Source organism: Ovis aries, chromosome 3 (genome assembly GCF_016772045.2).
Source record: "Ovis aries strain OAR_USU_Benz2616 breed Rambouillet chromosome 3, ARS-UI_Ramb_v3.0, whole genome shotgun sequence".
Taxonomy (NCBI): Eukaryota; Metazoa; Chordata; class Mammalia; order Artiodactyla; family Bovidae; genus Ovis; species Ovis aries.
Window position 1 is genome coordinate 69,390,101 of NC_056056.1, and position 15,334 is coordinate 69,405,434.

General features: G+C 47.3%; 1 protein-coding gene across 6 annotated transcripts in view; it reads right to left on the reverse strand.

Moving 5' to 3' along the window:
- SPTBN1 (spectrin beta, non-erythrocytic 1) overlaps positions 1 to 15,334 on the reverse strand; it is a 210,742-nt gene that overhangs the window by 17,368 nt on the left and 178,040 nt on the right. For all 6 annotated transcript variants that reach the window (XM_042246161.1, XM_015094381.3, XM_042246160.2 and 3 more), the window contains 9 exons: positions 14,075 to 14,165; positions 8,974 to 9,120; positions 7,872 to 8,135; positions 6,451 to 6,675; positions 5,736 to 5,825; positions 5,305 to 5,583; positions 4,519 to 4,649; positions 3,355 to 3,559; positions 2,599 to 2,973 (listed from right to left, as the gene is read on the reverse strand). In XM_042246161.1, coding sequence (XP_042102095.1) covers positions 2,599 to 2,973; positions 3,355 to 3,559; positions 4,519 to 4,649; positions 5,305 to 5,583; positions 5,736 to 5,825; positions 6,451 to 6,675; positions 7,872 to 8,135; positions 8,974 to 9,120; positions 14,075 to 14,165 — 1,807 coding nt within the window. The remainder of the gene's footprint in view (positions 1 to 2,598; positions 2,974 to 3,354; positions 3,560 to 4,518; positions 4,650 to 5,304; positions 5,584 to 5,735; positions 5,826 to 6,450; positions 6,676 to 7,871; positions 8,136 to 8,973; positions 9,121 to 14,074; positions 14,166 to 15,334) is intronic.

Consider the following 15,334-nt stretch of genomic DNA (forward strand, 5'->3'; position numbering starts at 1 on the left):
TGTCGACTCTTTGTGACCCCATGGACTGGAGCCTGCCAGATTCCTCTGTCCATAGGATTCTCCTGATAAGAATACTGGAGTGGGTCCTTTTCCAAGGGATCTTTCCAACTCAGGACTGAACCCCTATTTTGCATCTCCTATATTTACAGACAAATTCTTTACTACTAGTGCCACCTGGGAAGTCCAGTCTCCTGTGTAGCTAACCTAATCTTTCCAAATAAGTAAAGAAAAAACCAAAAAAACAACCTTTTCCTATGCCTCTACTTGTTTTTAACTTGTTCTCACAACAAGAAAACAAGATGGACGAGGACAGCAACAGTAGGATGTGCACGAGAATGAACTACTGTCTGAGGAGTCCCTGCAGAGCATCCTCGAGCTCCCTCAGCCCTCTGCTCCCCCGCAGGATGGAGGATGGGGGTGGTCAGCTGGCCCCAAACTCTGCTGGCTTCTGGAGTCCGCCCACAAGCCCTCCCTTCTGCTCTGGTTCTGCTGTTAGTGCACGAGGGGTGGTGCACACACACCTCTGTAGCTGAAATGGCCTGGCCCATCGGGTATGGAGAGGTGTACACCATCAGGCTCAACAGGGTAGATTCCTGCCCTGGGTGTTCCTGGACTCGCAGTGGGCTCCCTCATCTCTCTGAGCCTCACATGGTGAAGGAATTTAATGAAACAATGAGAGCGCAACTCCCCATTTCTGGAGTCTCTTGAAGTTCTAACAGTAAATGATTTTATAGGTGCAGAGGAAAGACCTGCTGCTAGTAAGCCTTCTAGGTACTGCGGAAGTTCTCTGAAGCTTCTTAGAAATGGTAACAATAATTAAAGAACATTCATTCTGGGAGTTAGTGAAGGACAGGGAAGCCTAGCGTGCTGTAGTCCATGGGGTCAATAAGAGTCGGATACAACTGAGCGACTAAACAACAACAAATAGAGTTCTTGCTATGGCATATGCCCTGTACATGCTGTAATCGTTAATGCATTAGGCAACTCAAGGTTAGGGAGGAAACTAAACTCCCAGCGATAGTTAGGCAGGCTCAATTCAGGCCTGGGCCTGACCTTCTCTGGTGGCCTTGCTCCAAGCGCACAACAGATCAGACTGCATTCAGGATCCTGACACGCTCACATGGTACTCCAGGACCTTTTACGGGAAGCTGATGAACTTTTGAACAGGGAGACTGCCAGCTCTGAAGCAAAGACTGGAAACCCTCACACTGCACGGTGGGCTCTTTTAAATTTTGCCTGATGCAGACCCTCAGCCACTCCACATATTTCTTTTAAATATTCCCTCCACATCTTCCACCTCTTTGATGGACATGGTAAAGCCATTTAATCTGAGTGGAGCTGCACCTGTGACCTACCTTTCCTTCTATAAGGAGCAGATTAAGGGGAAGAGAATGGCAGTAAGGGTGGTCCCTCCATAGAGCAATCCCCAGAGCACACCAAAGGAGGCGGACACACTAGGTTTCAGGGGCTGGCAGAACCTGGGCTGCCTGTCTGTGTCGAGATTTGTTGGCACACAGACACGCCCTTCATTTTCAGATTGTCCATGGCTGCTTTATGCTGCAGTGGCAGAGCAGAGTAGTTGTAATGGACTGTATCTCCCACAAAAGCCAAAAATATGGACCATCTGAGCTTCTACAGAAGAAGTCTGCTGACCCCTGTACTAGAACACTGATGCGCTTCCAAAAGACAGAAACAAATCCTCTGATGTCCTCAGGGCTGGTATCTTTAATAAAACAGACTTCTCTAAGATCATGAAATTTAAGGGGAAAAAACATATAATTTATTTTTCATCTAACAGATATAAGACTGAGCAGGAAACTGCAGAAATGAGTATATGAACTAGAAAGTGACTACACTACAGATCCTTGCTGTTATATTGTTATCACTTTATCAGAAATCTTTTAAACAAAGCCTGAGTGTTAACCACTCTATGAGAGGGGAAAGGGCCAGGCACACTACAACGTTAGAATCTTGTTTTCTCTATTCTCCAACACATAACTCAGACTCCGGTTGATGCAAAATAATAAGGTATAGTTTTGGAAATTATTCTGAAAGGATGTGCTCAGTCATGTCTGATTCTTTGTGACCCTATGGACTGTAGCCTGCCAGGCTCTTCGGTTTGTGCAATTTTCCAGGCAAGAACACTGGAGGGGGTTGCCATGCCCTTCTCCAGGGAATCTTCCGACCCAGGGATTGAACCCATGTCTCCTATGTCTCCTGCGTTGGCAGATGGGTTCTTTACCACTAGCACCACCTGGGAAGCTGACTCTGGATGGACATGCCAACAGAATTTAAATTTTTGAGAAGGTCCATAACCTGTAAATGTGTGTGTGCAGCTGGTTTACTATCTTAATCATGATGACAGATATCCGGCAGTGTCTCCAAATGGGACAGAGATCACTATGGACTGGTAAGTTCTCCTAAATTGAGCGTTAAAACAATGTCTAACGTATGTGTGCACACATACGTGCATTTAATTTGGGCCATTCTCTGAGGCATGCTTGAGGAGCCAAGGAGTGGAGAGAGAGGTTGAGAGGGGCACAAAGATGCTGTATGGAAAGAGAACCTCCCACCAGCCCAGGGTGGCGCCCCGCCTACCTGAGTGCCCAGGGCCTGGATGTCGTGCTCAAAGGTGGTGTGCATTCTCTGTAAGGTCTCCACTGTGTTCTGATCTCTCCCGAGCTCCTCGGGGAGTTTCTTGTGTTTGTCCTGGATGCGCCCGAAGATCTCCTTGGCGTCATGGTAAAACTTGTGCAGTTCATAGGAGGCAGCAAGGATCTGTGTTCTGGTGTCAATGAGCTCCAGGAGGTCGGCCCAGGCCTCATTGAGCCCATCCTTCCACTCAGCGATAGTAGCAGCATCTGAATGTCCAGAGTTGATGAGCTCGTCTGCCATGTGGTTGACTGTGTCCACACGTTCCTGCCCAATGTTCCCCGTGTCCCGGGCGAACTCTCGGAATCGCTCTTGGAGCATCTGAAATGGGGATGGGCATAAAGAAACCAGTGAGACCACCATAAACACATCATTTACTGATCACTCGAACATCCTGTGGGAAAAAACACCTGACTTAACAGATGTCAGATCCAAAGCCTCATGTCAATCAAGCTTCCTTCTCACTAATGGCAGCAGAGAAAGGCACAGCTCCACCTCCTCTGACCAGAGGAACAGGCACAGAGATTCAAACACAACAACTTCCAAGTTGCTCAATGATCAAAGTGCTCAGCTGAAATGAAACCCCATGACCTCTGACTCGAGTCTGGGGTGTTTCCTCTGCTCACAGACAGGGAATGCAAAGGGCCTTCCACAGCCCACCCTGTGCTGTACGCCCACCCGAGTTCTGCTTGTGTTACTTGCCGTGACGTGCTCGTAGTCCTGGCCCAGCTCATGTGACCCCGCGACCACCTCCCTCTCAGCGATCCACTGCTCCAGGTCGTCCACCTCGCGGTTGAGCTGGAACAGCCGGTGTCTCTCATCCAGCTTGCCCCGCCTCTCCTCAGCCAGGTCCTTGAGGCCTGCATACAGCTTGTCCACCTTGGACTGCCGCATGCTGATACGTTCACTGAGGGGAGTGAGATAGCATGAGGTGGGGCGGGGGGAGGGGGGGTGGACTTTAAATACCACATTTTCTTCAGGGAGACAGCAAATGAGGGCAAATGCCAGGAGGTCACATTACACAAAATTTCTCGAAGGAATCTGAAGGTCAACTCAGCCCAAAAAATAAAAGTCAACTTTGACCTCAACTTCAGGTAATAGAACGCCAACATGTAACAAAACACAGTCATTAAGGACAAAGGCCACCCTGACTGTGATGATGGAGGGCGGGGAGAGAAATCGAAATGCTCTACACTGATGGCTCTGAACGTCAGGATTTCCTTTGACGTAAAAAAATTATTAGCCTAGGATGCAGGAGCTGTCCTCCGTTCTCAGGGCCACATTGCCAAAGGGACAGACCATTCCCGTCTGCATGCATTTGACCTTCTCTGGGCTGTATGCTCTTCTCTGCCAGGAAGGCGGACCCTGCTGCTCCCATTTCCTGGGTCCTGGGGGAGCAGCATCCACCCTGCCACCCTGCTTCTACTTCTAACTTCTCTCAGAAGGACAGCCTTCCAGCAGATAAGTGGTCAGACAAGGACTTACTGATGCCCAGTCTTGGAGATGAGGAAGGCCACCTTCCTGAAAGAGCCCCATCCCAAGACAGCCAAGGACCTCACCTCCAACTTGCCTTGGTTAATGCCCAAAGCCGATCCTTGTCTGTCTGAGACACAAAAGGCAGTTCGAGAGAAAGCCTAAAATGACTACCGCTGCAGTGAGCGTGTCAGTTTGGTATGTAACAGGGCAGGGTGCCACACACTTTTTTCTTATTCCTGAGGCATTATCAAGACTCAAAATAAAAGGGTTAAGAGTGGCATCATTTCATTCTCTTGGAAGCTCTTTTATTTCACAACCCCACATATCCTTATCCATCGCTCTACCATGGGATTCCCTGGTAGGAATCCACGTTCATGAAGCAGCACGCACCTTTCAGGATGGCTGTCGGCCACCAGGGCCCGGCTGGTCTTGGAGAGCTGGTGCACTGTCTCTGCGTAGTCCTCCACAGCTTGTTCCAGAATCTGGTGCTTCTTCAACATGGAGACGGCGCTCTGCTCATCCTGTACAGACAGGGGACCGTCACACCCACAGCCGCCCCCATCCCCAAATCCAAACTACCTGAAAGCAGACCAGCTGACTGCACAGCAGGGGGGGGCGGGAGAAAGACTTGGCAGAAGGGAAAAAAGCCACAAGTGCGATATGGGCAGCGGAGTCTGGAGAGTTTCAGGAGTGGCAAGGCGGACTGGGCTGCGGGAGCCTCTGAAAGGTGGCCATGAGGGTGGTGCAGTGACGAGGACCCTCTGACATGTGAGGTGAAGCCCAGGCAAACCAAGTGTGTCTTGGCTGGAAAAACTCTCCACATCTAACAGATGTAGATGACAGCATTCTGGTTGGAGCGTGATACGAAAAGTATTTCAAATACTTTTAAACTGTCTCAAAAGCATCCAGTATATTGTAAAAGACAAACTTTGGCAAATTTCTGTTTAAAAAAGGGGAGAGTAGATAAATACCATGATTCAGAGAAGGAAATTCTTTACCAAGGGGCAAATAGCCAGGTTCTAGTCACCTATGTGTGCCATGCTGCCCCCGTAAACAAGGCAACAATCAGACGTCGCACAAGGATGCCACCCCCAGCAACACAAGCTTCAGGTCTGAGTCAGAGGCTCCCCGGGCGCAGGGACAGGGCGCAGGGGTGGGCTCAGCCTCTTTCCTCACCTTGGCCTTCTCCTCGGACATCATGTACAGCTCCTGCTCGCTCATCCACGCCTCAGCCTCGGCCGCATCGAAGTAGTACTGCTGGGCCCTGTGCGCCTCCTCCAGCCGCCGGTGCCGCTTCTCAGTCTCCTCGATGAGGAGGCCCCACAGCTGCTTCAGGTCGGCCAGTCTCTGCCGGATGGCCTCGGCGTTGAGGCTGCTGTCAGTGATGATGTTCTGGCTCCTCTCAAAGATGTCGTCGATGCGAGGCTGGTGCCCCTGGATCTCCTTCTGGAGGGTCTGTGCGATTGGGGAGCACACACCCAAAGCTCACTGAGCCACAGCAGCACGCTGCTTGTGCCAGGCCCTGAGGCCGAGGAGAACCTGCCCGTCCTCTGAGCTCCCCCTTCTCTGCCTCCTACCGTGGAGCTCGCCCCAGCAGACACACTTACCTGATTTTTCTTTATTAACAGCTGCACAGTCTGAAGGTTGTGGCCATGATCCGTGGAGGTCGCCAAAGGCATCCTCTCTCCAACCCACAACTGGAAGGAATTGTAAACAGGTGGTCAGGGCCACTCAAAAAGAACAAATATTTGATGCAGACAAGGGCGGGAGGGGAGAGCAAGGAGGCCAGTATGGGAGAGGAAGCATGTTCAACCCTAGTGGGGGATGAACAACAAGATCCTACAGTGCAGCCCAGGGAACTACATTTAATATCCTGTGACAAACCATAAAGGGAAAGAATATATATATATATCTGTAAGTCAGTCACTTTGCTGTACAGCAGAAATACAACACTGTAAATCAATTATACTTTAATAAGAATTTTTAGAAAAAGAAGAAATAAACAATTGTCCCATTGGGAGGGGCGGCCCAGGCAGCCTGCCCTTCTTCTCCAATGAAGGGTACAGGCTAGTCTTCCAGACCTTACTTTTATCCACAATGCCAGACTCTCCAGGAATCCCCATTACTTGTTGTTAAAATGATTGTTCTGGGGCATTAAAGCCCTCAGTTTACCCTTAGAAAACTAGACAGAAATCCAGAGGTGTATTTTGTGTGGACACACGGTGCAGGACTGTGACAGCTCAGCCCACCCAGGGACTGAGGCGGGTCAGGTACAGCAGTGGGAACCCGGGCTGCAAGCCGGCCATGTGAGGAGGCACTCACGATCTCGTCCTCCACGTCCCGGTTGAACTGATGGATCTCCTTGGAGGCCAGCAGGTTCTGCTTCCTCTCATTGAGGGGCTCCAGCAGCTCCATGAACTTGGTCTGCACGGTGAGGCGCTTGCTGTCCACCTCGTCCGTGCTCTTCCCCTCCTGGCTCAGGGCCTGCGCCTGGCTCTGGAGCTCTTCTATCTCCTTCTTCCGCACCTCCATCTGATTCTCCAGCATCTGAAGATGGAAGACACACCCACCTTCACACCCGAGACAAAGGAAACACAGACAGTGATTTTACATGCTCCCCTTTGGCACTGACCAAAATAGAAGATTTGGGAATATTAACTGATACAGTGGAGAGCCCAAGAAATGGTTCTGCATGGCTAGCAAGCCAGCAACTAGTGCTCCACTTTGTCAGCTGATTTTTCCAAAAAACAAAACAAAACAAAAACCTCCCTTTCTAAGGATTTTTAAACTTAGGAGCAGCAGTCAAGTTTATTTAGGAACTTCAGAGGCAAATGACAGGGGAAATAATTAACTATGGGGAAAGGATGGTCTCCATCTGCCTGTTCAGAAGTCACAAAGACACTGAAAACCAGCTTAATTACCAGGAAGGAGTCAGGTCTTCAGTTTCCAGTTCTTTTAGGCCAGAAGGATAACTAACGTTAACCATCTCCTCTCAATTGCTTTAATCAGAAAGCTGATTCTTCTTTTTAAAAATACTCGGTAATAAAGCTGAAGACAGCCTAACTGTATATTTACATGAGGGAAAAGGGTGAAAGCACAGCACAAGTGTCTGTTCAGGAAACACAACCCTGGGAAGACCACACACTACTCTCCCCAGAGACAAGGGGCTGGCAAATACACTGACTACGCTCTTAGCTAGGGGAGCACTTGGCCACACACTGCAAACTCGGCCCGGGGAGCTCCTGCAAGCTACTACCACCAACCTGCCTGCTCAATCTCATCACAGCTATTTTCTCTCAACAGTGTAAATTCATTTGCTGTTAGAAGGACTCTATTGTTATCCCCAAACCCCAAATTTCTCTTATTATCTAAAAGTGCCCTGAACCACTCAGATAACTATCACATATTTAGACATACAATGAGGTATGCAAACATGGTAACTTTTCTTCAAGTAAACTGTGGAACTAGATGAAATGAACATTTACCATAATGTTAAGTGGTGATACCATCTATCAACTAAGATGATAATGAAAATATATTCCCATGCATGGACCCCAGTACTCCTATGGTGTCTTTCCAAATTGATTCTGGAAATGTCCCCTGATGCCACCAGAGCCCACTGTGCTAGGTGTGTGAAAATCCTTTCACACTCCAAGCAAATGTCTGAGGACACAGCGGGCGCGTTGAGACCACCAGGACCACAGCGGGGAAACAGCCTGTAGTGCGCCAGCCCAGGCACTTGCCTGCTGCTTTTTCAGAAGGATGTTGACGCTGGTGAGGTCTTTGCCATAGTCGTCAGACTGAATCTGACTCTCCAGGCCATGCAGCCATTTGTCCAGATCTGCACAGCTCTGGGTGAAGAGTTCGGCTTTGTTTGCATCAAAGAGCCGCTGGGCCTTGGTCTGTGTGGTGGATTCAAGGACTTCCCACATTTTATGTAAACCCGTGAGTTTTTCCTTCACCACAGCTTCTGTCTCTGGCTTTTCTGAAATGAGCTGCATTCCCTCCTGGAAAACACATAAATACAGTTTGTAGAACAGGTGTCACTGTGAAAAACAAGCCTGACATATTTGAATTATGAGTTACCTATTCACTCCACACACACATTTGTGCACACAAATACACACATGCACGCACGCAGTCTTTCTACATGGAATTACTGCCTGACAAAATCAATGACGGCCTGACTGGCTTTCACAGGCATGGAGCACCAAGTGATGGTTGGGGCTCTGGGATATTTATTGCCAGTAACCTAAAACTTCATCCCTTCCACATCACCCCAAGAGACCTTAACACTTAAACTGTTAAGATTTTGAAACAATATAGTGTATGAAGGAAGAGAAGGGAAGGTGGGGAATGTCACATTCATGATCAGTTACACTGCAGAGAATCTTGCTGTGCCAAAACAATACAGTTTAAATTATTAAAATGAGAAATTTAAAATACATAATACTTCTAAGTTCTGTGGATCCGCTCAATGTCTGTCACAGTCCAGCACACACAAGACGATCAACAGAGGGAGGATGCTGCCCCGGGGGCTGGCAGTCTATCAAGAGCAACAGGGGAGACACACAACAGAAACGCAACTCCTAGGACTCTTTACAAGATAAGGCAGGCATTTTGCGCCACCTGGTTGCGCTTCTGCTTGTCTCCTTTCTTGCTGGCTTGAAGACAGGAGTTGGGAGGTGAAAAGTGGGACTGCTCCTGGCTATGTAACTCCCGTATGTGCTCATCTAGGACTCAAATAGGCTGGAAAACATGCTAAGTACAAAGGAGCTCATTTCCGCCCAGTTAGTTTTCTCACCACAGCCACGCCGATGGAACACCATCAACCCCTTGACTCACCTTCTCAATTTTGTCAAGCCATTCTTTGTTGGAAGCGAGTTCTGCCATAAAGGCCTGATGCTTCAACCATTTACTGTGCAGATTTCTGGCTTCATCGTAAGACATGTCCTGGGCTGTAAGCATCTTTTCATTGATCCAGAGAGACAGCTAGGAAAGAAAAAAATCAGGTTCCGAGACTGTGATCACAGACACCAGCCTTTTTTCTGCCTGGAAACAGCTGTTATGTTGTTACACGCCACGCCATGTTTCCACGTCAACAGACAACCAGACATTCACTTTACAACTGACCCATCTCAAAAGGCATCTCCACTGTATGGATGCTGTACTTGAGACTTGCTCCAAACTATGCATCTAACATTAAACCCTGAAGTGTAAAAAGCACGTTGAGCCAGCTTTCAAACTGTCTGGCACTCTTAACCAGCCTTCCCTCCAGACACTTGTGTTTAAAATTCTGTCCTAAGCAAGCTAAGTCACAACCTTCTTTCTTCTTCAATTACCCATGGCTAGCTGTACCATGCTAAACAAGATTAACTGTCTTTACTACATTTGGTAATCTTTTAACTCTTTCAGTTCTACTATAAATGAAACCAAGGTGCCTACTCTTTCATCACTTCCTCTTCTTCACAGACACTATCTACGTGGATGACAAACAGCATGAGGAACTTGCTTACTACAGGGGTGAGGCAACCATGATGCCGTCTTAGCTCCCTTCGTGTCTCAGTCACCTTCAACTTTTCTTCTACAGCCTCTGTCTGTAGAAGACCAAGAACACTTCACAGGACTGGATTCTGAGACCCAGCATGTTTGCTTGGATCTGAACTCTGGGAAGCCTCTTCACAGACGCTGCCCCACTGACAGATCTGAGCCTAGCCCAGGCCCTGGACACGTTCCGCTTGTTGGCTCTCATTCCAACTCGCCTGGTTCCTCACTGCCTGCCCGCAGTTGGCCACACCAGGGTACTAATTCCTACCAGGAAGAGAGAGCTTCGGTCTGCCCAGTTGGAAGATACGCAAACGAACGCAGGGTCAGCCTGGAACCAGAAGCCAGTAAGTCTTCAGGGGCAGTGCCCTTCTTCCACGTGACCATAAGAAGCCACTCTTATACCAGCTGCTGCCATAACAAACCTGCACCCAAACTGTGTCATGGGCCCACCACCAAGGGTTTAGAAATGGTGTATAAACCCCTACAGAACCAACCATTCTGAGGGCATACCCTTGCACTTTGGGCAGCTGCTGGGAGAGGCTTCCCCATAAGAGGGCCCCCACAACACAAAGTCTGTTCTCTGGGAACCACGTCAAGGAGGGGGATGCAGGTCCCAGGAGGACCCCAGGTCTGCTTGTGGCTGAACCCCCAGGCATCCTTCCTACCCTTCTCAGGAGACCAACCACCATGTATGGGAGAGAGGGGGGTCAAAAGCAAAAGAAGTGAGATTTTTAATGTCACTCTTTAGTAAGGAAAAGACAGCAAGTCCCATAAAGCCCTTGGTAAGCATGGACCATAGATCTGTTACACAACAACCAAGGCACTGAATTTCCTACTTTAAAAGAATCACCTACTTCCCTTCCAGTTATCTGAGTAGTTAAGGCCTGAAAGGCTAAGGCTATTCAATCTAAGGAGAAAAGACGTTAAGAGGAAAGCAAATGGAAAAACTTTACCCTGTATTCCTCACGTGCACACTAAACATAATAAATGGCAATGATCCAAAGTGCAAAGGACATCCACATATTTGCTCTATTCATAACCACCTACCCAAGAGAGATTAAAAGAAAAAGGAGCCACATAAAAATCAGAGGCTTATAAACAAATCTGCTCTTTGCTGAACACATCATCCTGCAGATAAAGCAGCATGTGACACAGCACAATGAGACAGAGCTGTGGAACTTGCTAGTTCATCAGACCTCTATCAGCATTCTGGAATCAGACCCATACTTATTATCCGTGGGCACTGACAAAGGTCATTTAAGAATATGCTCATTCTCTGCAGAATAGAACACTGTGCAGACTGGAAAAGGATAGGAACAAATGCTTTGATCACTGGATTAAGCTCAAAGCAAAGCGCTGAACCCGCTATGCCGGTGCCACCACATATAGTTATATTGCCCTCCAGGGGAGGAAGAAATCAGTTTCAGAAAACAGGAGGTATGGAAACAGGGAATAGAATAGAAAAGCAGGACCTTTTAAATCACTCATTTTTCAGGGTATCATATTAAAATAGCAACACAAAAAACATGATGCTGTTTGCATTGCCATCTATAACTGTGATTAGCTAGGCCCTGCTCATCCTCCCTGCACTGCGGCAATGAATTTCCCCCTCCAGGAAGTATTCGTGGTGGGTGGCAACAATGGTAGAGCTTACATCCCAGCCTCCTCTAGCCTCCAACCAACCAGGAAGGGGGTGTGGCAAGGAGACCATCTGGATTTCCTAGACCTTGAACAATACCAACAGCAAGCAGCAGCATTAAATCTGACTTCTGGGTGCTCTGTAAGTATCCACCAACACAATAATAAGTAGGTTTTCATATGTAGGGCTAGTCCACCCATAGACTCCATTCTCAGAGATTCTGGTTTAAAACGGGCATATTTTAATGAGGCCAAATAATGGAAAATTAATAAAGAAGACTATTCCTTAATAATAATAGCACCCTTTGCTGGTACTTCTACACCAAGGGTTTTGAAGCCCCCAAACCTGACCTAAATTCTGTCGCTTTGTGGAAACTACTGGGCTTCCCAAGTGGCTCAGACTGTAAGGAATCTACATGTAATCCAGGAGACCTGGGTTTGACTCTTGGGTCGGAAAGACCCCTAGAGAAGGGAATGGCTACCCACTCCAGTAGTTTTGCTTGAAGAATTGAACGTACAGAGGAGCTGGGCGGGCTACAGTCCATAGGGTCACAAAGAGTCGGACACGACTGAGTGACTAACACTTTGACACATTTTGACAAACCTGACCTAAATTCAGTCTTTATTTGTAAACTCAGTCTTTATTCAGCATCTATATATGCTGATGTGGTAGCCCCAGCAGATCTTATGATTGTACTAACTTTTAACAAGGTTCAAGGAAAGAAAAAATAGATAACCCAGGGAGACCTGGCACAGCAGTCACAAAGAGACCTGCAAATCATCTCCAGGACAAAGAAGTCCAGCCAAAACCTCTGGGCACTCTTGGAGGGGAAATCACACAGGGCTGAGCCCTCTGGGTGTGCCTATCGGTCACTGGTGTGTGTCAGGGAATAAATTCCTTGTAACCAATGACGCTCATCTGGAACAAGAATTAACAAAGATCTAAAGATCTACTGAAACTATTTCCTGTGATTCTACTTGGAAGGACTACATCTTATCTACTTACTTTTCCCACATGTTTCTATTTATGAATCCACATGGATGGGAATGGAAAATCAGGGGCTGGAAATTTCAACTGAGCCTCTCTCAAAGGTTCCTCTGTCCCCTCACTTCCTGCTTATTTCCTGGCATTCTTTTCCCTAAATTCAGTCCAAATTTCACCATGCTCAGGTCAATGGATTTCATCTCAGTAATCTGTTCTTTAAGCAAAGGGATGGGGTCCCATTGGTTTCCCTAGCAGCCCCCCTTCCCGTCTGATCTGAGGTTAAAACAAGTCACTGGCGGGGCTTCAAGGGCAACGTTAAGGTACTTCAGGGACTTCCAATCTGGGAAGGGCACAGCCCAGGCTGCAAACGTCTCTTGACAACTTTTCACTCCCTTAGGGCTGAAGGGCCACTTGGTATTCACTGCAGCATGTCATGCGACTCTACACAGCTAACCCTGAATCCATTACTCTTCCCTGGGTCTTGTCTGGAGACATGAATGCCTCTTTAAACGAGCATCCTATTCAAATGGGTTATTCATGCTCGGGAGTGACTTGAAGAGGCACTCCTGGCCTCGCCTGTCTGGCTCCAGGCAAACCCCTCCAGGGACCCAGATTCATCAGTGTGGCCCTGAATGTCAACAGACCCTAAGCTACACAGTTGAGGGGCTTCTCTTCCTTCGTAAGGTTTAGCTGCTGGAGCACATTTTAAGATTCACGGTAAGAGAGCAGTTTAATAGACATGAAGGATTGCTTCTGTCTCCGGCTCTGATTCAACTGTTATGAGAGCCATATTTAACACACAGCTACAAGTTTACATGCAAAGGATTCATGAAGAGTCTGGTCATATTCTTAGCATATAACCTTGATCCTCCCCTCTCCATCTTCAGTTCCCCTTCCCCAAGATCCCTACAGCTTCCCTTGGATATTTTTCATCCCACTTCTGCCTCTGATGAGATTTAGTCTAATAAACCAGAGAGGACTGAGTCTCACCATGGTTCTCTGGTCGATAGTGAAATACGATGTGCTTGTGATCTCACGCATGTGAAGTCAGCTAGATGCTTCCTTCCAACCAGCTTACAGACAGACTGAGTTTTACTGGCTAACTTTAGATTTCCCAGTTTGTTTATGCACGTATCAGGGGAGTATAAAATAGTTTGAGAATCATCAGATGAATACCACATGTTAAAACTCAAGAGTCTGAGATCAGGATTACTGCTCTTGGCAGGAGCCTGAAGGATGGATATTTCAAGGTCTTCAATGAGTAAGAAAACTGTGTGTATTTTTTGAAATCTTTCTTCTTACCTGGGTAGCCAACTGCAGTTTCTTTCATTTCTTTCCTTCCCTACTAGTAACTCTGCCTTACTTTAAATAGTAGATGCTTTTAGGCTATAGAATATTTGAGAATATAACTGTCTTTGACCATGGCAATGTTCTACATCTGCACTGTCCATACAATATGGCAGCCATGAATCACAGTCGGCTGCTGAGCACTTAAGTACAGCCAGCATGATGGAAAACTACACTCTTAACTTCATTTAAAATGAGGCAGCCACATGTGGTTAGTATCTGCTGTGTTGAATAGCACAGTTCTAGACTGTAATAATTTGGTTACTCTAAGTGGTAGCTTGTAGGCTGGAGAACTGACACTGCCCCACCTGCAAATATCTGGTGTGAATTTCTGGCCTCAGTTCATTTTACAATCCCAAGGGTGGTTCTGCCAAATGCTTGGTGGCTCTTGTTAGAAAAGAGGAAAGGAGGCGTTAAAGGGCGATGTACCTCCTGACAGTCTTGCAGGAATTTCTGAAGATCCCTGTTGTCCTTCAGTCTCATCAGAAGCTCACTGGCTGCCTCGCGATTCTTCCTGTGTCTGTTATAACGATAATAAGAATGATTTTTTAGAAAGGAATTCTTAAAATACAGAATTTGTAATTGTTTCTTTTCTGGGTTTCTCTACACGCTGAAAACAATCTGCTGACAGTTCTTGATTATGTCAAGGAGACAAAATAAACAAGGGAGTCGAGCATTCAAATGAGTAAGCCATGGTACAAGAAGCCAGAACACCTGTCCCAGCCACACAGCCAGCCAGGATGCAAGCAACAGAGCTTCCTAAGTCTGGTGCTAGGGAAAGACACCATGAGCAGGCACTCAGCACAACTCTCCATTTTAGGAACTGGGAAAATATAAAATTGATCTTTAGGAAACTCATACCTGGGTGACAGACCATGTACATGGCTAAGAAAATACGGAAAACCATGTAACTGGCTTCAAAGTACATTTCCTGATGGTAAGATTCTCATCATGAGAAAAGCTTGTCCCAAACAACAATAAACCAAGAATGAAAATTTTTAGACCTGTGAGATCATCTACCTACTCAATCCCCATCTTTATCAACACATAAGGGTAACCAAGGCTTACAGAAGTTAAAGCACAAAACCTTAACCAAGACACTTAGAAGAATCAGAAGGAGCTGCTGAACTTGGTGAAATGACAAGTGACACCAGGCACTCACTCCACAGCTCAGATGCAGCCACAGGGCTTCTTGGCACACACCATGGAGGTATAGGGAGCCCCCTGCAAGACTTCTTTCCACTCCCAGGGGCTTTCCCACTGGACTGTGAAGAAGAGCCACGTGAATGCTGTGAGTGCCATGAACACTACCGCCTTCATGTGGTTCTATTGCCTCGAGGAGAGCCATACTACACTGAGAATTGAGAAGCATCACCGTAACACAGCTCCTCATACTTCCAAGGAACCCAAGTGCCAGCTGGCCTAAGCACAGGGTGTGAAGAATGGCGAAAGGTGAAAGTGAAAATCACTCAGTCGTGTCTCTCTTTGTGACCCCATGGACTATAGAGTTCATGGAAATTTCCAGGCCAGAATATTGAAGTGGCAGCCTTTTCCTTCTCCAAGGGATCTTCCCAACCCAGGGATGAACCCAGATCTCCTGAAGGGAGAGTGCAAATGGGAAGGTTTGGGTTTTCCTGCCAAGTCCCTTCTTGCTGCAGTGTCTGGGCAAGATCTCTTGACCAACCTCAC